Genomic DNA, 24,250 nt, shown 5'->3' with positions numbered 1-24,250 from the left:
TTTTGGTACTTTTTTTGAGGGTTTCTTCTTCTTTGGTTTTGATGAAGAAGGAGAGACCTTGTGTTTTTTCACAGATTGAACTTTGGGAGAATCATCTACAAAATCGTCATCTACACTCAACTCTTTCCCCTTGCGTTTCAGTTGATTGTCGACTAGTTTATCAACTCCACCAACATCAACATCGTGCAAATGCTTGCTTCTCATTTCCGCACGAATTTGTCTAGGAGATGAAATACCAGTAGTTTGTTCACTTGCATGCGTCGTTTGTGGGTTTTTTGGTGGTGATTTTGGTGTTAAAACACCCAAATCAAAGGTTGGAATATCAGCTAATATAGCTTTTGATGATTTTTTTGGGGAGTGTTGGTTTTTTTCATGATTTAGGAGTTGAAGACAAAGATGGAAGTGAATTCAAATCGTGGGGGATACTATCAACTGAAGGTAATTAAGTGGAGAAGAAAGTGATGGTAATTGTGGGTGAGAAGAGATTGTACGAGAATGGAGGAAAAACTGAAGGTAAATCGTGGGGGTGGGGAACTGAAGGTAAATCGTAGGGGGTGTGGGGGGGGGTGGGAGGAGAGAGGGGCGGGTAAACCAAATAACGTGAAGATACAGTCCTATAATTATGCCTAATAAAAATGAACCCTTAATTATATCCCTAATTTGAATTATGGTATAGAAATGGTAATTTGGTATGCTTAAATGTAATAAACACAAACCTTAAACATTGAGGGTAATAAGTTTTGATATATGGTATAGATAGGTCCAAGACCTGCTGCTTTTCTTTACTCTTTTGGGCTTTCATCAAGTGGGCTGGTTTGTTGACCTGGTCAACATGTTTTTTGACCACTTTATTTGAATTAAAGTGGTTCAAACCCAATTGCAAAAGCTTAGGTTTGACAGGCTGTACTTCAGTAGCCTTTGTTTGGCTCGAGGAAGCTACTGTACTTGACTTCATCTTCTTCACCTCCACTCCGGCTGTCTCTATTCCGCTGCCGGTGATAATTTCTACGAGATTGTCATCCAAAATAGTGATTTTGTACTTCAACTTCCCAATTTCTAGTACCAAATTGTTGGGTAAACCGCCTTCCTTAAATTTAACACATATTCTGGCCCAGAAAAAGTGTGATCTAAGCTTCGTGTCTTCATCAGTGTCAATGAAGCCACCACAGTTGTCTCCAATAAACCGAAAGGAATTGGGGTTCCATGCATGCAATGGTATACCAAAAGCCTTTATCCATTTTTGCACAGATTTGTTGTTGGTCGGAGCTGCACCATTTCCGGCGACCACCATTGAAGCGCGAGACGCCTGCCATTCCAGAACCACTCACCGGCTATGATTCGCACCGCTTCAAGCCTTGATGGGAACTCAAAGAGAAATTTATTGTGGCCTAATGGTGTAACAAAAAAGAAAATGATCTTCTATTTGAAACCGAAGCCATAAAACTATTGCATGTTCCTTCCAAAATAAATAATCAGAATGAGAAAACCAAAGAGAAAAGTGAAATCTTAGAAAAAGAGTAGCACAAAACAAAATTAAGAGTCTTTATATAGCAGTTTACATATTTATTGCCTCATGAAAACCAGACTGTCTTTTCAATCTTTTAGCTCTACAGAAAAGAACCTTAGATTGAAATAAAGCACATGCTTGATAATGTTTGAATCTCTTCAAAAAATTAGCAAATAGCAGAAATGCACTAAAATTTAAACTCAGAAGAATTAGAAGAGGTTCTTAGCAAGCAAAGTACCCCCTGTAATAGATGTAGCACCACCGAAAAGAGAGCTTGTGAATGTCTTTTGATCTTGCATCAACTTTCCTAACTCCTGCTTCTATTTTTTTAGGTTTTGGATCATGTGCAAGATTGTGAACTGAGTGGAGTTTATACTTTCCTAACTCCTGTCTCTTGTGCAGTTTATACTCTTCTCAATTTTCTATCTTTACCATTTAACCTCCAATTTTACCTTATACAATTTGATGCACCAAATCATAGTGGAATGTCATTTAGCATTAAAAAGAATATGCGGCTAACACCGAATGCAACGAAAAGATCATGCAGCTCTAACTGGCTTTCACCTGGCAGAAGGGTGCTAATTCTCAATGCTACTCATCGAACTAAAGCTAACCAGAAATCTATAATGTACTCCTCCCTCCATATTCTGTTTATCCTTCCTTCACATCATTTTTAGTTTCATTCTGTTTAGTTAAAAATTCCTCAATCCATTATTGAATTCTCAATTTTACTTAGATAACTCAGACAGAATAAGAAAGAGGAAAGGAAATAAGATGAAGAAAGAAAAGTGATGCATTGACGCTCACCTACAACTGCAATGTCTTTCCAGTTCACTCATTAAAGTGTCGAAAGTGGCGAATGAAGCTCACTGAAATTCATCAGAGAAGAAGGTAGAATAAAGTCATGTACCATTAAAAATTACATAAATAATGAAAATATATGGATGTAAAAGCTTAAATATGGAACATAGAGAAGAGTTACTTGGATTATAGAGAAAGGTCAGGCAATTCCAAGATAGGAAAATAAATTCCACCTAATTGTCAAGTTCTCACTTCCGTAATAGGTAAATAGAAACACTTAGTCACAAGGAAACAACTCAGTATCTAATGAGAATCAGTAACCAACCAAACAAAAAATGCTTAAAAGAAATCCTTAGAGAAAAATGCTTAAAAGAAAATATTATAAAAAATGCTTAAAAGAACTAATTCTAGGGCAATCTTGAAATGTCGATTCGTGAAACCATAGCACACTTCTTCCACATAATCACACATTCATGTGCACAACCAAGGAAATTACGCAATAAATTAATTATTGTAACAGAAAAATACAACAGAAAAGGTATCTTAGCTATAATGCAAACCTTTGAGAAGTTTTTAAACACGATCAAAAGTGTAATTATTGTTGAGCTAGATAATTCAATCATCATTACATACCGAATAGAAAAATGGATCAAAAAAAGAACTCCATGCCAGTTTGGATTGTATCTGATTTTCCCTGTTTATTTAGACAAACAGTAGTAATACTGCAATAAACATATAGGAAAATTAAATGCATTTCAAATAAATATAATGCACATTATTGCTCAGTATTCCTATCCAATAGAAATAAGTAATATACCTTTGGTGCCGCCAGATGATAGATCTCTGCCTTATAGATTACCTACAAGTAAAAAGAAATGAAATAAAAAAATTACAATAGTTGAGGCATATCGTCAAACATCTTTGCTGCATCTAAGTTCTTCCCTTTTCAGTACTATTTTCTCTTTCTGATGGTAAATTCACTGTACTTTTATAGAAGCATTTAAACAATCAACCACATGAATGTACAAAATCCACTAAGAGAACATTAAGAAAGAGCAATGTCCATATATGAAAGAACCAAATAACAAAAATTATATACGACTAACTGAAAACAAAAAAAAGCAAAAATACAAGGAGAATTTCAGAGGCAGAATGATAATTGTAGATCAATATTATCTAAAAAGGATAGAATCGCATGTTTAGATGTCCGTCGAGATATAACAGATAAAACTAAGCAAAATTCACAAATGCCACTAAAAACAGGAATCAAAATGTAAATGAATAAGACTGTAACATCGTGGTTACCTCATGTTTGTACTCCTAAATCCTAATGCACAATCTATCGTCTTAGTGACATTTCTCTATTATTATTTGGAATTGGGCCTCCATAGCCTGTGCCTAAGTGACCCTTTATTTATTAGTTAGTAACAGAGAAGTGTAAGTAAGAGAGGAAGGGAGAGAAGCGAGAGAATGAGGAGATGGAATTAGGTATTAACCATTTAGTTCAGTGGGAGAGGTAAGGGTTACACGTGTTTGTAGAAGCAGTACACGTCTTGGAGTGAGAGAGGTAAAGGTATACATGTCTATATAGAAACCAATCCGAGAATACAACTTTTAAGGCTTCTGGTACAATAACATCTAGCACATGTTCGTCCCATCAACTCCCATTTCTAAAATATAGTAATATATATATGTGCATGCATGTATGTACGGATGCAGGACAGCAGGGGCGGAGCTAGATCTTCGCGTACGGGTTCGGCTGAACCCAGTAACTTTTGTCTAAATCTTGTATTTGTCTTAAAAAATTATTGAATTATGTACAAATTATTAATTTAGAACCGAGAACTTAAAAGAATTAGAATAATGAACTCATAGGTTTCAAATTTTGACTCCGCCTCTGTACGTCTAGATTTTTTACAGTTGTGATATACTGTCTCGCTTTGGTAAAGTCACTAGCAATATTGCGCAACGAAGAGAGGCACTGGGGACAAGTTAGTTTTTGTTTTACCACACAACATTCTCCTGTTTTATCACAGATCATTCTCCCTCTCTCTTTCAAATATCGAATACATGTAAACTTTTTTATTTAGTAACTCAACATGGGGAAGATGGCTCTTAAAGCTGCAGTAATGACTTTGTCGGTCACCCTTCAAGTTTATTGGAGGTTATGTAAAACTTGGAGGTTCACTAACAAAGTCATTCCTGCAGCTATTAGAGTCATCCTCCACATGTTGTGTTACTAAACAAAAAGTGTATCTGATATTTGAAAGAGCGAGGGAGAATGGTAAGTGTATCTAAATGAAAGCTAACTTAGTGATTCGTCTCTTTGTAGGTGGCAAGTATTTATAATCGCCCTTCGCCTCTCTTGGCTGCGCAATATTGCTAGGGACTTTAGCAGGACTACCAATATAGATTTGATATCACCAATATAGCTAGCACACAGTTAACATGCATTTCATTATCTTTTATATATATATATATATATATATATATATATATACTCTTTGTTACGAGGTATTGTTCGTGACTTTAGCAAGAGAGGTGCTTGTTGCAGGAGTTTGGTAGCAAAGCTACTTCGCATGAGGTTAGTTGGCTCATATTTGATGCCATTTCAGCTCTTTAAAAAACTAAGCAAGCTAAGTTTTTAACAAAAGAAAAACTTGTGGACTATCAAATACGTTAAATGATTGTTCGTCTATTTTTTAACTCATAGGATGACAAGTCACTGATTTCATCTCTCTGAGATGGGGAGGAATGGGAGCTAAAACTGACTATTGTTTGTTCGAAGGGTACAACTGTTAAACGGCAAAGGGCCAATATTGCCCACGAAACTATACGAAATGGTACAAGGATTAGAAGTTAGCAACCCAAAACGTGAGGGTACAAACATCAAGAGTAGGGGGTACTCAAAAAGTTAATGTCCTGAGCTAAATTCGCCATAAAAAATTGCACATTTTATTGCCAACTCACCACAATATTCCAATAAATATGCTCTCATCTTACGAGTATTCTAAAGGATTGTACAACCAGAAGCCGCTCTTTGGACTAATCTATTTTTCTGTTTCCCTTACCTATTGTATAAGAATCATTCTGCTTAAAATATGTAAATGCAACTTATTACAAAAGAATTGCGGTTTTCCAGGCTCTGCTCCAATGGGAGATCAGGCCGAGAGGATGGCTTGGAAAAAATCAATGCATCCACTCTCTAAATTATAAAAAGAAATTCCAGATTTACTATCTCTTGATTGTTAATTGCTTTCACTATGTCAGTTCATTCAAGGACATCCAATAAAATTGGACAATACTTGCTTTCACAATGTCAAGGCTTTCTGAAGTTGCAAAAGCCACACTGCTATATGCATTGCGCAAAGTCGGCCTTCCAACAAAATCTTCTGTACCCAAAAATTGATCCAAGATAACAACGACCTCTTTTGCGACAGCATAGACTCAAGAACGGCTTCAGATGAAACCCTTCCAATGATCAGGAATGACTCAAGAGAAGGTCCTTGAACCTGTTGATAAAGCATGAGAGAAATATCAGTTGATAATTCCTGAAGTCACGTTAGAGAAGGGAAGAAGAAGAATTTACAAGATGCTTCATAATATCAAAATAAAAAAATAAAGAAAAAATAAACCTTTTGGAGAAGGGATGAAAGTTTTTTCCTCAATTTGCTGTCTCAGGAAGGTTGACAGTTAACTAAAAAGTGTCGAGAAGCATTGAATTTCTTATTTCAAATAAGTTGGTTTATGAATCCGACAAAAGAAGGTTTTAAAAATGACTTTTTTTCTCTCTGACTTGGGAAATGTGTCCTCTCATTATTCACTCTGATTTTCTCTCCGGTGAATCCTCTTCTCCGGCGGAATTATTTCTATTATGGGGGAAAAAGCTTTCTTTATTTCAGGGGACAAATCTTTCGAAGTCATTAATATTGGGGATGATCTTTCTCGGTGGTTCTCACTCACTGAGAGAGGCAGACGGTTTACTAGCAGCATTAATATTGATGAACCTAGTCTCAGATGGGTCTGCGATACTTTAAAACGAGCTTCAAACGGAGTGGGTGATCTATACAGAAGATGGGGGAGAACACCACAACAATATCTCTACAGGGTCTATCAAAACTACAACATTCATGGCAGATTTGTAAGAATTGAGGTATGGCAAGGAGGGAGAAAGAAGGGAGTGATCATTCCAGAGATTGATTACAACAAGGGTTGGGATGCAATAGCAGAGAAGATTCTACGCTTCCTGGAGAAAACAAAAAAAATATTCCCAATCAGACCTCCAGCTCCAATGTTATGATCCTATCACGAAGCAGCAAGAATAGGAAGTTGGCCGGATACCTCCATGAGTTCAAGCTCTAACACAGGGACAATGGCGGATATACACCCACTTTCCAGGAGCTTAGTTGGGGTTTTCAATGACCCCTTCCATCACAGCCCTAATGCAGAAACCATTCAAAAATGGTTCACTACAAGATGGAAAATCACAGCAGGGATCAGAGTTACCCCAATAGATCACAATCGTTTCTTATTTGAATTCCCTTCTAGACAAGAGGCGATAAGAATCAAAGCTGGGGACTGATTTTGGAACGGCAGGCATCTGTCGCTAACGTGGTGATCGCCGATCAGCGGCACAGAAGGTACGGACAGCAGGTCGGAGATTCGATGGATTAAAGCTTTTGGGATACCTCTGCACGCTTGGTCATAAGAGACTTTCAAATTTGTAGGCGACAAGTGTGGAGGCTACATCGATGCAGATGAAGACACCAAAAACAGAGCTCACTTCTTCTGGGCCAGAATTTGCATCAAAAACTCAGACTGGACAATTCCGGCGAACTTGAATCTCGAAGTGGGGGACTTAGGCTTTGATATCCAGATTCTGCAGGAGGACCGGGCACCTCCAAAACCCATTGGTCACAACCTCGTACCAAATACAGCAGCAAAGCAGTTGGTGGAGACCTCGAACAGTGTGCCTATTGAGGTCGCATCTACCAGTCTGTCCATAGGGGATCACGTGAAGGAGAGAAATTGTATTTCAAAAAATCGGGTCATTCTAAATGGGGGAAAACGACCCGTCAAAGCTACTACTAAAGGTAGGTCAAACAAAGGGAATTTAAATATGGGCCTCAACTCTGGCTATTATTCAACAGGCCCAGAGCACAGGGTAAACCACAAAAGTCCCAAATCAAATCTTCTTTGGAGAGCAGTCGGGCCAATAAACGACTCATGCATTTTTAAGCCGTCTCCTTCACAGGCATCTTCCGACTACGATCCCCTCTCTCTCGAAATTCAAGCCTCCAAACTCACGGCAACCAACACCACAGGGGAGACGTCACACACTCAATTCGATGCCGATGATGAAGCTGAGACTTTGATTCATTTTAATCCTCCTCCTCTATTGCCACAATTATTATCTGCAAATTCACCAAAGGTTAGTGAACCGGAATCTGAATTCTCTTCTCAGTCACTCAATGATTTTCTCCCTTTGCCCTGGCATGAGAGAGAAGATCTTTGCATGCAAGTGGTGGACACATCAACAGTATATGAGGCATCAAGGTGGACAAAGATGGCAATGTTAAAAGCTTGTAAAGCTTTTGGGGTTAATGTTGCTGGCTTTGAACATGAAATTATGGGCATTATTTTAAGAATGCAAGAGAGAAGAAGAACTCAATTGCAGCAACAGTCACAAACTGAGGTGGAGTCTAGAAAAGGGAAGTCCAAAGGGGGAACTGAACTCAAAAAATTGGAATGGGGTTTACAGGAGGGTAGTGGCAAGAAGATTAGGGGCAGGTCTCAAAAAACACACTCTAGATGAAGATAAAAATATTAAGTTGGAATGTACAGGGTTTAACCAATAGGAATAAGAGAAGTACGCTAAAATCTCTCATTCACAAGTGGGGGCTGGACATTCTCTGTTTATAGGAAACAAATTGAAAACTGGAGCTCTTCATTGATCAGGGAAATATGGGGAAGCAGATGGGTGTCATGGGTTGATCTTCCTGTAAGTGACACCAAAGGGGGGATTCTAATTATGTGGGACAGGAGAATCCGGCACTGTGTTGATTCCCAATCTGGAACATTCACATTATCTTGCAGATTCGAGAGCTTAGCTGAAGACTTCAACTGGGTGTTCACAGGAGTCTATGGACCTCACACAAACCCAGAAAGAACTAAAATGTGGTATGAACTAGCATCAATCAGAGGGCTTTGGTCTGATCAATGGGTAATTGGTGGCGATTTCAACATATGTAGGTTTGAAAGTGAAAGACTTAACTGCACAAGGAGGTCCAAGGCAATGAAGGGCTTCTCTGATACAATTCTAGACTTAAGCTTGATTGATATACCATTACAAGGAGCAGAATACACTTGGTCAAGAGGGGAGGATCACCTTCAGGCTTCAAGAATTGACAGATTCCTGATTTCTACCGAATGGAGTGACACCTTCAAAGCTGTAAAGCAGACGGTAATGCCTAGAGTTATTTCTGACCATAAACCAATCATGCTGGAGGGTGGAGACTGGGAAAACTCACCATCTTATTTCAAATTCGAGAATATGTGGCTTCAAACAGAAGGTTTCCTGGACTTAGTAAAAGGTTGGTGGTAGTCCTACACAATTAGAGGCTCTCCTGACTTCATACTATCTCAGAAATTAAGGAGCCTCAAGAAGGACAATACAAAATGGAACAAGGAGATTTATGGCAAGATCGAAACTAAAAGAGACAGCTCTTGAAGAACTGGGAATGCTGGAGCAAATAGCAGAACAGAGGGCACAGACTGCAGAGGAAAAATTGAAAGCTTTCAACCTGCGACTAGAAATCCAACAGATTGGAATTGCAGAGTTTCTTCATGGAGACAAAAATCTAGATGTTTATGGCTGAAGGAGGGAGACAGGAACACCAAGTATTTTCAAAGAATGGCAAACTCTCAGAGAAGAAACAACCATATTGACAAACTCAAAGTGGGTGAAGCCATAATTGAAGACAAGATACGCATCAAGGAAGAAATTTGGATTATTACCAGAAACTATACCATGAGTTGGAACCTTGGAGGCCTACAACTAACTTTGGAGGGTTGTCCTCTTTAACCACTGAGGAGAGTGAAGGGTTAGAAGCACACCATTTGATGAATTAGAGGTTCTGGCAACTCTGAAAGCGTGTGCCCTTGATAAAGCACCAGGGCCTGACGGGTTTACTATGGCTTTCTTTCAACAGTGCTGGGATTTCATCAAGGCAGATATTTTGAATACTCTTAATTACTATCATCAGCATTGACATATGGTAAAATCTTGCAATGCCACATTCATTGCACTTATACCTAAGAAGAAAGGAGCAATAGAGCTAAGGGATTTCAGACCTATTAGTCTAATAAGCCGCGTGTACAAGATAACTGCTAAAATTCTGGCTGAAAGACTAAAGAAGATCATTGGCAAACTTGTTTCAGGTCAACAAAGTGCCTTCTTGAAAGATAGACAAATAACAGATGCTTCCCTGATAGCCAATGAAGTTTTGGATTGGAAACTCAAAAGTGGAGAAGCTGGGATATTGTGCAAGTTGGATATTGAAAAGGCTTTTGACCAATTAAATTGGTCATTTCTCATCAACATTCTGAAGGAGATGGGATTTGGAGACAGGTGGCTAAGATGGATTTTTTTCAACATATCCACAGTCAAATACTCAGTGCTGGTTAACAGAAGTCCTATAGGTTTCTTCTCCCCCGAAAAAGGCCTAAGGCAAGGAGACCCCCTCTCCCCTTTCCTCTTTATACTAGCAATGGAAGGACTCACCCAAATGCTGGAGAAAGCCAAAGAAATGCAATGGATACAAGGTTTCCAAGTAGGAAGGAACCCTGACAATGCAGTTACTATCTCCCATCTGTTGTACGCTGATGACACCCTAGTATTTAGTGGAGCTGAGAGTTCTCAAGTATCATATCTAAACCTCAGTCTTCTGATTTTTGAGTCTCTCTCTGGTTTGCACATTAACATGTTGAAGAGCATCATTTATCCTGTCAATGAAGTCCCTATCCTAGAGGAGCTGGCAGACTTACTATGTTGCAAAATAGGCTCTCTACCTACCACTTATCTATGGTTGCCCCTAGGAGCTAAATTTAAGTCAGTAGGTATTTGGGGTGGCATCATTGAGAAAATGGAAAAGAGGTTGGCGACATGGCAAATGCAATATCTTTCATTGGGCGGCAGACTCACACTGATCAACAGTGTTCTTGATAGTATTCCAACTTACTGTATGTCACTCTACCCCATGCCAAGCTCAGTTCTGAAGCAGATGGATACATTAAGAAGAAGATTTCTACGGGATGGAAACAGCACAACTCAAAAGTTCTCACTGGTGAAATGGTCCAAAGTCACTCAGCCAAAAATCCAAGGGGGTTTGGGTATCAAGAATTTGAAGAATCACAGCAAAAGCATGTTAATGAAATGGCTTTGGAGGTATGGGCAACAAGCAGCAGGTTATTGGAAGACAATTATAGATGCTAAATTTGGTGCTCATGGCCACTGGTGTACCAAGGAAAGCACATTAGCACATGGGGTTGTAGTTTGGAAACACATCAGCATTCGCAAGAACGAATTTTTCCAGAACACATCCTTCAGAGTTGGCGATGGTCAACACATCAAATTCTGGGAAGACAAATGGATTGGCAGCACAACCCTACAGGAATCCTACCCTGGGTTATATCAGCTTGCATGTAACAAGGATGCTTCTATTGTCCAATACAGAGAAAACAACAGCTGGAACCCCACATTCAGAAAGACTCTTCAAGATTGGGAAATCAATGACCTACTCACTCTCCTTGCAGCCTTGGAAGACTATAACTTTAGTCCACATATACATGACAGAATTTTGTGGGGAAGCTCTAAAGAAGGTAGGTACACAGTCAAAGCTGGTTACTATCATCTGTGCTCTCAGAATGGCATCCTGGAGGATTGGCCGTGGAAACATGTGTGGAAGATTAGACTACCTCTAAAAGTCGCATGCTTTTCTTGGATAGCACTTAATGGAGCATGCTTAACACAGGACAACCTCAACAAAAGAGGCATAACCTTAGTGAACAGATGTTATTTATGCCACCAAAGTTCAGAGGATGTCAACCACCTATTTCTACACTGCCCTCTCACAGCTGATCTCTGGAACTTCTTCCTTTCTATTTTAGGTTTACATTGGATCATGCCTCAGAACATTAAGGAAGCATTTATTAGTTGGCATTTTTGGAGAGTTGATAAAACCATTAAAAGGATCTGGAGGATGATTCCAGCCGTAATCTTTTGGACTGTCTGGACTGAAAGGAATAGCAGATGCTTTGATGGGATCTCAACTCCAACTTACACTCTTAAGGCCAGATGCTTAGTTAGATTGTTTAGCTGGCATTTTCATTCCCCTGTAAACAATGTTGATAATTTTTTGGATTTTGTTAGCTCCTTAATTCTAGCATAGACATAGGTCTGGAGCTAACTTTTGGCTGCCTTGTATTCTGCATCTTCTGTATGCCTTTTATTAATGATAATTACTTCATCAAAAAAAAAAAAGGGTCTCAGAGTTTGTACGATTTTCATTCTAGTCTAACCATACTAATAATAGCAAAAATAAACCCGTACCAATGACCCGTTAACTGCTCGTAAGCAGTCATTTGTCTTGAGCATTAGAAGAATAACCCGGGGCAATCTCCTCAGTAGTTCAGTGATTTGCGGAAAATATTGAGAAGCATACATCTGCGGAACAACAGAAATAGTTGATAAAAGCAAATGAAATTAGAGAGATTCAGACCTTCAGTGACAGCAGGCACTAGGAAAAATTAAATAATAAGATAATACTTAGTGTTCTACAAGGTAAATAAGACTTCTCTGTCACAAATCACTTTCTCTTCCTAGCTTTATTTCGACATAGACCCAAAAAAGGAGGAGCACAGGCAGGAAGAAGTTACAAGAGTTAAGGTAAATGCACTATAATTTTCACACAAGCATTACATGATACAGTACTATAATATTATGTTTGCCCCACAAAATACAGCTAAAGCTAAATGAATTAGCCTGCATGACAGGAATATCTCTGTAACCCATTTTACTTACTGGCGTTTTTTGAAATATTCCATGCAGACTATCCAGAAAAAGTAAAAAGGAATTAAGGAAAATATTGCATTGCTAGATAATAAAGCTAAGCCACCAAAGCTAAGGAGAAATAAGAACTCATCCTAGATTCAGGGAGTGCTTATTTTATTTTCTCCCTGAATCTAGGACGAGATTCTTAGGAGATTCATAATCTTAACTAGCTCCGTGCTGATAGAATAAGTCACCTGTAGTTCTGAACGGTCACTGTCCGTGCCTTTGACAACAAGATGATCAACTGAAGGATCTATCACTTTATTCCATGGCCTCATTGTGAGAATACCAGCAAACAATGCGTAAAGATCGTCTCCAGCACCCAGCTTTACACAATTTTCCTTTATTCCATTGGCATCAGAATATACCAAAGCCTGCAGGAAATGCCACATTGTAATGTTAATAGAACGAGTAAACCAACGGCTGTATATACAACTTATCAAGGATATGCAATTCACCTTCCACAGTGAAGCATAGTTTATTCTGGTGTTGTAATCAAGTTCTTTGTATAACCCATGGTCCAAAAGTATCAACTGGGGTTTTCTCCTCCCTGTGCAAGATGGATAAATATTGAGAGAAAGAAACTACACGATGTCAGCTTTATTGCTCAAGCAGACATTGATTTTTTTTTTTTTTTGGCAACCACTAAAGCTCATCTAAGGACTGATTAAAAGAGCGGAAAGACTACTAATACGCACAACCGGAAAGTGGATTCTGAAGAACCACCTTGCCCATTCCTGAGAAAAAGGAGATTTTTGGATCCTAAATTGGAACTACTCCTAGACCGAACACTTTCAGGGTGAGGGACTAGGAAACACATGGCATACATGCATGAAAATACGCATTTTTTATGAGATATTAAAGGGTTTCACTGAAGCAAAGGGACAAAAAGGATACACCCGCATACTAGAGATTTTGAAGGGAAAAAAGCAACCAAAGAGGTTAAGAGTTCCCAATCACGATGCTCATAAGTCATTTATACAAGTTGGGGACAAGGAAACACATGGCATACATGCATGAAAATACAAGGGTTTCACTGAAGAGGGACAAAAAGGATACACCCGCATACTAGAGATTTTGAAGGAAAAAAACAACCAAAGAGGTTAAGAGTTCCTAATCACGATGCTCATAAGTCATTTATACAAGTTGGCATGAGAATTGTGCTCAAAAAAACAAACAGAAAACATCAGGATCAAGTCCTCTTTCACGCCATTTTGCATTATCTACTTCGGCCCAAGTAAAGGTAAGGTTTGACAGTTCTGAGGGTACCTAGGAATGGATTAGTTGATGGTCCATGTCTTTTCCATAGATTTGTAAATATTAACCCTTTCATAGTAATGAACAGTTAAGCCTGTTTATATCCTAACATGGTGATTGGATTCAAAAAGCTTATAAACAAACTTAAAACCAACTTTTGGGGGGTGAACAACACAATTTGGTATCACGATTGCGTAAGTTTTGGATATCCGCCCAACAGCTGATAAAATTTGAGACCCCCCCCCCCCCCCAAAAAAAAAAAAAACCTTTTTTTTTCCTTTAGTGCTCCAAACATTTCTTAAGTGATTTTTTGTTAATTTTCCTACTGGTTCTCCAAACTTTACGGACAGTCCCTTTCTCCTCTTTTCTTTCCTTACCCATTTATTCAATTCGTATGGCCTACAAAGAGATTCTCTTTTTTGTTTATTGACCAAGTTGCTAGCAAATACAGATATTCAGTTGATATTTCTCGTGATCTTTTAACCAACATCTACAATGTCTTAAGGCTTCAGTCATAATGCTTCAAAAGTTTATAACTGAAATCCAGATATAGAAGTTTTTCAAAACCAAATCTTTTTAAAATTAAATCCAAATACACACAATCGCTTTCCGGAAAACAAATCCAAAATCAATTCTTTCCAAGCAAATACCTCAACCAAATCCAAATGGGATCATTTTTAGGTCCACATAGTAACTATAGCTTGACCTAGAACAATTGCATCTGCAATTTTGGAGGTGAAGTATCTTCAGTAGGGAGAGTGGTGGGTGGAGATAAGTCCCCCCACACCCATCCATATCCAACTTATCTCCATCCTCCAAGATGGCTCACATGCATCGTATTGACAAAGCCTTACCTCCCTAACCTATGTGCAGGCAGCCACAGCAAACAGCAATTTATTCACCTTTGAGGTATGCTGCCACAGATATAACCCAAAAACTGCCACCAATTTGCCTCTCTAAACTTTGAGGGACTCAAAACTATATCTCCTTAAATCCAGTAATTGGAAATGAGTTTGAATGGTAAGAAAAATATTAGAAAGAAAATGTAAGACAAGTGCACATAACTTCAATGCATGACATGTTTAAGATATTTCAACATTGGATAATTGAATTACACTTTTCACTAAAGCAAAAGGAAAAACAACTTTCAGCAATATCGAACTTAACTTGAAATTCCTTGGATAGACAGAAGGTATAAATACGATCCAACTCCATCAAGAAACATAACAACATTACGAGAGAGATGAAAGGCTTACCAAAAATGCTCCTACGCCCGGAAGGCGAAGGGCGGACTAGCAAGTTTGCAGCATGTGGATCACAATGCACAAAACCATGTTTAAACATCATTTCAGCAAAGGTCTCACTAACCTGCATATGTGGCATAATGAGCTTTTTATAATTACTTCAAATGAAAAGTATAAACTATATCAGAGAAACTGATGTACACCTATTGATTTAATCTTCTAAAAGAATGTCATGAGATAGAGACATCAAAGAAAAATCAACAGAAATTAAACAGAATGTTGGATAATGATTAACCAAAAGTAAAGGTCCTCGCATCAAGTCATGAAATACCCCAGTAAGGTAGAAATGCGAAATAGCATGATAGTTTCAATGAGAGACCAGTCAATCCAGGTACCTCAGAAGTCATCTATTTGAACATTGAAAATTGAAAAGCAGGCAACTATACCCATGGGACATGATACATGATACATCCAAAAAACATGACCAATATACATAAATTGCAATATACTAGAAATGAAAGCTATAAAGCATCTTGACCAAGGATCCATGAAAGCTTGCCATAAATCATAATCATAATGCATTAACGTGAAATCAAACAACTTACCAACTTTACAACATCAATTGGCTGAATTCCAAATCTTTGGATGCTCTTCAAGTCATTTACTTGCGCAGCCTCCATATATTCCATGGTTAACAGCTTTGATGTGCTTAAATTCCAATATACCCTTGGGGCATAAACATAGTGTGCAATATGAGGAGATAGCTTCCGAAAGTTATCCATACACTTTACGCTGTTTTTGGCCTCAACCAAAAAATCCAGTTCCTGATTAGACAACATTATAACTTATCAAGATTTTGTTAAAACCTTAAAAGAAAACTCTTCATGAAAGTAAAAGGTATGAAAAACATTAATATCACAACAAAAGAAAATAAGAGAACGTATAAAGCAGATTATTGACAATAAGTAGAAGATAATTAAAAGAGCAAGCATAAGAGACATGGGTGGCGGAAAAGAAGATAGTTTGCTGAATGCCTGAACCTTTATAATTTCTGCTAACATGGGAATAGCACCTGTAATCACAGACTAGACTAAAGGAGTACGATATGTTCATGTACCATCAGAACAATTCTACATGTTGCTGCAGCTTTTCCTTTCAACAACAACGTATGATCAACTAATCCATGAACACATTAAATTTTGCATCAAACAGGTGATACTTAGAAATGTACAGCATCAGCTTGGTCCTACTATAGTTCAAGACCTCATAACATGAGAATGAAGTCTCATATAGTTATAACATTTAAACATGCAAATGAATGTTCTCTGACAACTTTAAGGGAATAACAGTAACACACCTTCGATTAATTTTTCTGTAATATCTTAAAGAAACACAAAGTAATTTTTCAAAAACATTAAAAATCCATATCTGCAGCAAATATTGACTTGCATTCTCAAGCCTCAGCTTACAAAATTGTAATAATTGTTATTAACTGCTAATATGTTTTGTATAGATCGTCATGCGTCTGGCTATTTCAGGGATTATGCCTGCTTTCAGAATGTTGACTCCAAGCATTTCAAAATTGATACTTAAAGATAAAGAGTACTATCTGAGTTTCCTATGATGTTTAAATAATGTAGTACATACATTAGAGAAGTGCATCAAATAAGTTTTCAGAAGCTTATTTAGCAAAAGACTTTATTGAAACCGTTTTTTGAAGTTGTGATTTGAAAGTAACTAATCAAAGCAAAAAAAAGTTCTGCTTTGAGAGTGTTCCCCAAAGATTTTTTTCCAAAAAAAAAAAAAAAAAAAAAAACTTACGGACAAAACAATCACAAATCTTCCTAATTGTTGTATTTTTCTTTTCTCTTGTTAATAAAAAACTAGCCCTAGGCGCTTGCCTAGCGGATTGCCAAAAAAAAAAAAAAAAAATCACAAATCTTCAAAGAAGCTACAAATATTCAAACACATTTCCACGAACTCTTTTCCCAATTATTTTCAAAATTTATCCAATTTTTTTAATTTTCTTAAGGGACCTACCAAAGAAAATTTCCATTTTACAGGAAACACTAGAGAAATTAAACAGTACCAAAATCAGAGCACCAGCTGGTACCAACTTGCGCTAGGAGCATACTTTCTCCATAATTTCAGGAGAAGGGGAAACCCCGTGTGCAAATTGTATACACAAATATTAAAATCTTTGACTTTGAAAAGGAGCAATCGTATGTATATAGGAATTAATGACCACCAAAAATGTTCAGGAAACAAAAAGACTCCAGTACACGGGGACAAGAATTCTCAATGTTTTCTCAAGATGCAGGTTTAGAAGACGTCAAGATCAAAGGAGCTAAAAGGCGCAAGAAAAGTTGGAAACTTAATAAAAGTCTATCCTAAAACATGCAGTGCTCACAGAATTTAGCACCCGTCATGAATAAGAGAAATGGAGAACAGTCAAATTGATACTAGGAAGATTTGACTAAGTTTCAGCAGCTACCTTAGGTATACTTTCACGAACTTCAGCAACCAACCACCTGCATTCCTCAAGGAAGCTTGGTCAGAAACAACCGCAGATCATAGTCAAACAAATAGGAACTAGGCATTGCATCATGAGTGTCCTTCAACTCCTTTTGAATTAAGGGTTTAGTTTTTACTTTGAAGCATTAATCTGATTAATGCAACATACTATATATTTTTTTATGCATACGAAGGCAAAACCAAACAGTATAATATATCGTGCAAAGGAAGTAGTTGGATATTGGTGTACACAATATATATGTATATATAAAAGAGTCAAATTCAGATAGGTGGAAACCTAGGCTCGTTGACAAAGAAGTCAATAGACTTGGTGGATATCTTTAAGAGAAGAGTTAATACTGCATGTCTACAAGAGACAAAAGGGAAAAGGCTAGAGAGATCTACAATACGGTTTCCAATTTGTGGTATTATGTGGTATAAAAACAGAAAAGGATGAGAATAATTGTAAAACGAAAACATAAGAATAAAGTTGCAGCAGTAAACAGAATAGGATTATCTCGTGAAGACTACTATGCAGATAAGAGACAAGACATAATTATTATTCTGCAAATAAGATTCAATGAGGCAACTTAAAGTAAAATCTGAAAAAGATACAGATATCCTGGTCTAACGGATCTGAATGACCAAATAGGTCTTTATTGAGGAATCAGAATGGACAAGCGGGTAAATATAGTGATGGCTTTGGATAAATACATGGGAATGTAGTTATGGTGCTAGGAATGGAAAATGAAAGCCTATTTTAGAGTTTAACTTAATTTATGATTTAAGTTTAGGTACCACCTACTTTAACTACAGGGGATCACACTTGATCACATTTAAGAGTTGATAGCCATAGCCAGCAACAGCCAGACAAACTTCATTCTTACAAGAAAAAGTAGAAGGGCCACAAGTAAAAACTGCAAGGGTATTCCAGGAGAAGCTGTAATCACCTAACACAGACTGGCAATCCTCTATGTGAAGTAAAAAACTAGAGAGGAAAAAGGGGAGTTACATTCAACCACAATTTAGTGGACACTAGAAGGCATAAACCAAAAGCATTTAAGGACAAGCAATTGAAGGGGAGAGCACGAGGCTTAGAAGCTAACGCAAATAGCGTGTGGAAGGCAATGACATGTTACATTAAAAAAGTAACAAGTTAGTCCGAGGGCTTCATGACTAGAATCCTGGTGGTAGGATGAGAACGTGCAAAGATTATTAAAGTGAAAAAAGAGTGGTATAGAAACTTACCAATAGCAAAAGATGGAGAAGCATTTGAAGAATACAGGAGAACAAAGAGAAGGGTGATACAATAGAAGTATGGCCATGGAGGACCTTGGTGCACCAAACCAGTATCATCCCCACATGGAGTTGGTGTATGGAAAACAATCAGGGGACAATGAAGGTTCATTGCTAATCATTCTAGTATCAAGGTTGGAAATGGAAGAAGAGTTCTCTTCTGGTGTGACACATGGTTTGGGCACACTCCTCTGAAAGATCAGTTTCCAGACTTATATAACATTGCTGCGAATCCAAGAATTTCAGTAGCAGAAGCAAAATCCACACATGGGTGGAACATTGTTTTCAGAAGGAACTTAAATGACTGGGAGTTGCAAAGTGTGGCAGATTTCTGGGAGACCTTAGAAGCCTTCCAAGGTCTCACAGAAGAGGAAGATGCTTTGATGTGGAAGGGTCACAAATCAGGAGCCTTTTCAGTGAAATCTGCTTATCATTTCATCAACAATACTCCTAATCCTACTCAAGGATGGCCATGGGAACAAATTTGGCGGGTCAGGGTGCCACAAAAGTCTTATGCTTCACATGGTTAGTAGCAAGGGAAGCTGTTCTAACTCAGGATAATCTTATTAGGAGAGGAATTCAGCTACATGCTAGGTGTAGTCTATGTGGCAAAGATGGGGAGTCAGTTTTCCATCTCTTTATACACTGTCCAGTCACTACTCAACTTTGGCATTGCTATCTTAATTTGGATGGAATCACCTGGACAATGCCCAATAACACTACATCTCTTCTCAGTAGCTGGAACAATGGAGGGCAAATATTAAACAGAAGAAATGGTGGAAAGTAGTCCCTGCCTGTATCTGGTGGGTCATATGGAAGGAAAGGAATGCCAGAGTTTTTGAAGATAGGCCTAGCTCTTACCAGAAAATTAAGCTTAATTGTTTTTTGTTATTTCATTTTTGGTGCAAAGAGAGCTATAGGGAGGATGTACATTCTTTACTACATTTGCTAGAAGAAATGTAATCGGACAGAATAGGCTAGGCAGTCTCAGATCTTTTGGGGTCTGATTGTGGCTCACACAATCTCTTGTAAATATTACTCATTTATAAAATTTGTTACCATTATCAAAAAAAAAAAAAAAAAAGAACAAAGATAGAAGCTAAAGAGGCGTTTCACGAGTCCCAAAGTAAGTGTGAAACGTTTTATTCCATATTATGAACAGAAAATGGAAAGTGTGAAATGTATAAGCTAACACAATTAAGAGAGTAGAAGGACAAAGAACATAACTAAACCAAGTGATTTTATATCACCAAGTTCTGAGAAAGAAATAATGAGATAAAAGAGAGATGAAGATGCTTTTGATCAATTGCCCAATACAAACCTTGAGAACAAGTTTACAGACCTTCATACATCGTTGACAGACAAATTGCCTTTGTTACGGTCGTGGAATTATATCTAAGTAAAAGGTTGTCATGAAAAATGTGAAGATTATTAGACTGTTCTGCATCGAGTGAGAGAATAAGATGGTGTCTCTTTATATGGCATTGGGCTTGGGCAATCCTTGCTTTATGAATAAGTTTTTTTAGGTTGAGTTAGGCCCAAAGTCTATTTTCTTAACATCCTATCAGAGGCAGAGAATCCTATCTGCGGTTTACCTGATTACGCCCCTATGCTATGTTGTCAACGCTCTGATGTTCAACACTGGGCGTGTCAAAAGGTGTTAAGTTGTCTCACATAGGTTAAGGGAACGGCTGTTGTCTTCTTAAATGGTTTGGATGATCTGAAACTGTTATAGTCCAAATAGTCATAAAGTAGGGTCGATGCCTGCTTCCCAAAGGCTATCTCATGAGCATTTTCATAACATGGAATCAAAGACAGACCCATTCCTATGCTTGGTCTCCCAAACGTTGGACCCTCATATTATGTTTTCCACACTCCAAAAGTTCAATGCTCAATTGTTGGACTACCTCAAATTGGTTAAGGGAATGGGCTGTTGTCTCTTTATAAATCTTGGATGATCTTCACCTCACGAGCTAGCCTTTGAGGTTGAATTAGGCCCAAGGTCCACTTTCTTAAAGGTTACAAAAACATGTGGTTCAAATGATAAACTATAGGAGGTATTTTGATGGAGAGAGGAAACATATAGCAGTTGTAGAGTATAATTGTTTAGAAAATCTGTTTCAATGGTGTAAGGAGAGGACAGTAGAAGACTTCTCTGATGTTCATAGACTTTTTAGATTCATTGAGATGAGTGCACTTAATTGCTATATGGTGATTTTGTACTGTTGTAAAGTTGTTTTTGCAGTACCATCTTGGTACTAGCCTTAATAATCTTTACTTATCTTATCAAAAAGAGATACCCTATAAAGGTATGGAGTAGTTGGGGTTGAGGAATAGTTGATTGCTATTGATTGATCGATATACATGATCCTAAGTGCTTAATACTCTCCATGCGAAAAGTGAAGGGGTGGGCCCATTATCCACCAAGTTACAAACCGTGTGCCAGTGTTTCGTGAGATTTCTCGGTTATCAAAAAAATACTCTCCCCTGGAACAAATCGTATTAGGAGTTACATGAAACTTAGTAAAAAGTAGAATATTTATAACCTGTAATCAAAGGAAGGAAAATATCGATGCAATGTGTTTACTATCAACTCCACAGTTGCATAATCTGCAGCAGCAGTATCTGTCATGTGTGTGTGCTGAACCTGAAATTAGCGAAATGAGATCCCTAAAAGTTTTGAAAATTCTCCACTCCAATTTATAACAACATTAACATTTAGGACCTTGACAGCAACTTTTTGCCCTTCATGCGTTCGAGCAACATGAACTTGAGCAAGAGAAGCACTTGCTATTGGAACCGGATCAAATTCATCAAAGATCTGTAGGCAAAAGTTTTAACTTAGTTGAGTGCACAATAAAGCAACGAAGTCCAAGAATTTATAAGCCATTTGTTCACCAAATATCAGATTCACTGTGCTGGCAGATTAAACCATAACATCCGTTTTGAGGAGAATTTGATAAATTAACAGTTAAAACATACTTCGTCAGGTGCACCTCCAAGCTCTTTTTTGACAACTTCACGCACTTGATCAAAAGATGAATGAGGACATCTATTTAACATGGATTCCCTCATTATACGAACGTACTCTTCTGGTACTAAGTATTCCTGAGAAAACCAAAGGTCAAGTTGGATAAGCCCAAGGCCTCTAGTGCCTCAGAATAAATATAAATATGATACAGTTATCTATACAATAACCTAAGGAGAGAAGTAGCATACCAGCTGTCCTAAATGTTGACCAAGCTTAATGTAAATTCCACCATTTCTGAAACAAAGTTCTTCGAGCCTGAGTGCACCCCTCATGTGAACTTCATGTTTGACTTTTGCTCTCTCTGCGCTACCTTCTGGCAGTCCCCAGAGTGAATATTCATAATCTAACAAAAAGTCACAATTGGATCATATCTTAGTATATCGAAAAGTAATTCCCCTTAAAAAATGCCTAAAGCAGACCTTTTTAACTATCAAGCTTATCCTAATATCACATGAAGGGGTAGCAATGATTATGTGTACACGTGTTTATTTCATAAGATCTCATCAGCGACCTGAAAATCTTACAATAGCTTATATTGAAAGATAATCACCCCACAAAGCCAAAAAAGAATGCAAAAAAATTCATCCCCCCTGTAGCTTTATGATAGCAAGTTAACGAGGTTAAAGGAAAAGGCAACGAAATTCTCCAACAAAGCTCATAGCATGTATATCCAAACTGTCTAACTGTCAGGTAGGTCTTAACAGAAAACAGCTAAAATACAGAATGAGTCTGCATGTGCACTGCTAACTCATAGCTTCATTACTTGACATTCCGAATGAAACACTGAACTTTCAACTAAGAGCGCTACATAATAATGATCGAAGTAAGATGATGGTTAATAAAAGCCACAATCCCAGTCAAGTTTCTTCAAGATGCATTTTAGTATTTTCATCCCTCATGAGCACCAAAAATGCTCTGTCATTAATTTGCTCAAATGTCTAAAACCAACCCTTAACTTATATGCAAGGAAAGCATATGAAGGTACAACATACATGACAATCAAGCCTTCAATAACGCTTCATGAACCTACTAAATCATGCATGTTAAGCTGTTAAATATGAAACGGACAATTTACTCCAAGGATGTATAACTCAATACAAGCAACCATTTTGATCATCTAAAATACACCCAAATAATTTTTATGTATTACTTACACAAAAGCCATCATCTATAGACCTTACCCTTTGTTCCCACTATTCCCTCCCTGCTGTAACTAAGGGTTTATTCACCATGTTTGACAGAATAGACTTAAAGCCTACATACCGGAAACACAAAAATGAGTTCCCTACCAATCAAGCATACGAAAACTTAGTCATGAGATTTTTCAAAAAAGCAAGTACAACAATAAGATGAGATGAACTAATTCTTTGGTTAAAAATTTCTGCCGAAAAGCATATAGAAAATAGCATGAGTATGAGACCGAAAGTGTTCACATTATGTTTTTCCTCTATCTGTAGAGCGCTTTGAGCTCAGACTTGGGTATGTGAAAAAGGATCACGTAAATTTCAAACAATATGTCAGCTAGGAATACCTTCATTCTCTGCTTAGCTAATATGGACTTTTTCTGTGTTCGGTTAAGAGAAGAGGAGGGGTTGCAAAAATTAAAAGTAAAGTGAAGCAGTAGACCCCTCTTGTTTGTAAGAAAATACAAGGAGGTGATTAAGTGAAGCAAAAGAGTAAATAAAGACAAAGAGGAGTTTGGTTCCCCTCCTTGTCAACTTTTTCAATCTGTTAGAAACAAGGCAGAAAGGAGAAGGTATTACTTTTTATTGAGTTTGTTCCACGTCGGTTGTGGGATGGGAACTTGAAGTGTATAACCATCTCATCAAAAAGGTTAAGCTATTAGAGAGAGCACACATCTATCTATTAATTATGTCTTCAACACGCCCCCTCACGCGCAGGCCTATTCCATGTTTCAAATGTTACGTAGGAGTTGGCTGAAAAACTTTTGCTGCTTTATTGACTCCTTCCCAACGACTTATCTGGCCAATTAGGTGCTAACTACTGAGCTGCTGCTATCTGGAATGGTGTGATTGAGAAATTTGAAAAAAGATAGTTACTTGGCAAATGCAATATCTCTCTCCGGTTTGGGGGTTGGGGTTTTTTTTTTGGGTGTGTGTGTGGGGGGGGGGGGGGTGCTTACACTGATAAATAGTGTCCTGGACAGCATTTCAACATACAACTCTATTTCCCATTCCAAACAAGGTCCTGAAGCAGATTGATAGGTTCAGAAGATCCTTACTGTGGGAAGGTAACAGCAAGGAGCATAAATTTCATCTAGGGAATTGGTCTAAGCAAGGCCAAAAATTTATGGGGCCTTGGGCACTAAAAATTTGGCAATGTATGACAAAGCACTATTAATGAAATTGCTGTGGAGGTATACGCAAGGGATCAAGTCCTATGGAAAGAGGTAGTCAACACTAAAGATGCTATTTAGAATCACTGGTGTACCAAGTTATGGAGAGCCCCATATGGAGTTGGCCTTTGGA

At 37.8% G+C, this 24,250-nt stretch overlaps 1 protein-coding gene and 1 long non-coding RNA gene across 2 annotated transcripts in view; both read right to left on the bottom strand.

The window, feature by feature from the left end:
- Positions 1–1,121: 1,121 nt before the first annotated feature.
- Positions 1,122–3,907, bottom strand: LOC107828485 (uncharacterized). Its single transcript, XR_001657745.2, has 5 exons — positions 3,614–3,907; positions 3,126–3,167; positions 2,942–3,030; positions 2,315–2,376; positions 1,122–1,388 (listed from the first exon to the last, which is right to left on the bottom strand). It is a non-coding gene; the product is annotated as an uncharacterized LOC107828485 (long non-coding RNA).
- Positions 3,908–5,240: 1,333 nt separating this feature from the next.
- LOC107828487 (putative ABC1 protein At2g40090) overlaps positions 5,241–24,250 on the bottom strand; it is a 30,859-nt gene continuing 11,849 nt past the window's right edge. The window contains exons 2-12 of the mRNA XM_016655807.2: positions 21,950–22,104; positions 21,713–21,838; positions 21,456–21,551; positions 21,277–21,377; positions 17,415–17,451; positions 15,526–15,744; positions 14,933–15,044; positions 12,878–12,969; positions 12,614–12,793; positions 11,919–12,032; positions 5,241–5,820 (exon numbers count right to left, since the gene is read on the bottom strand). Of these exons, the coding sequence (XP_016511293.1) occupies positions 5,620–5,820; positions 11,919–12,032; positions 12,614–12,793; positions 12,878–12,969; positions 14,933–15,044; positions 15,526–15,744; positions 17,415–17,451; positions 21,277–21,377; positions 21,456–21,551; positions 21,713–21,838; positions 21,950–22,104 (1,433 nt within the window). The 3' untranslated portion in view covers positions 5,241–5,619. The remainder of the gene's footprint in view (positions 5,821–11,918; positions 12,033–12,613; positions 12,794–12,877; positions 12,970–14,932; positions 15,045–15,525; positions 15,745–17,414; positions 17,452–21,276; positions 21,378–21,455; positions 21,552–21,712; positions 21,839–21,949; positions 22,105–24,250) is intronic.

Source organism: Nicotiana tabacum, chromosome 6 (genome assembly GCF_000715075.1).
Source record: "Nicotiana tabacum cultivar K326 chromosome 6, ASM71507v2, whole genome shotgun sequence".
NCBI lineage: Eukaryota > Viridiplantae > Streptophyta > Magnoliopsida > Solanales > Solanaceae > Nicotiana > Nicotiana tabacum.
The sequence above is the reverse complement of the archived record's forward strand: the minus strand, read 5'-3'. Positions and strand labels throughout refer to the sequence as shown.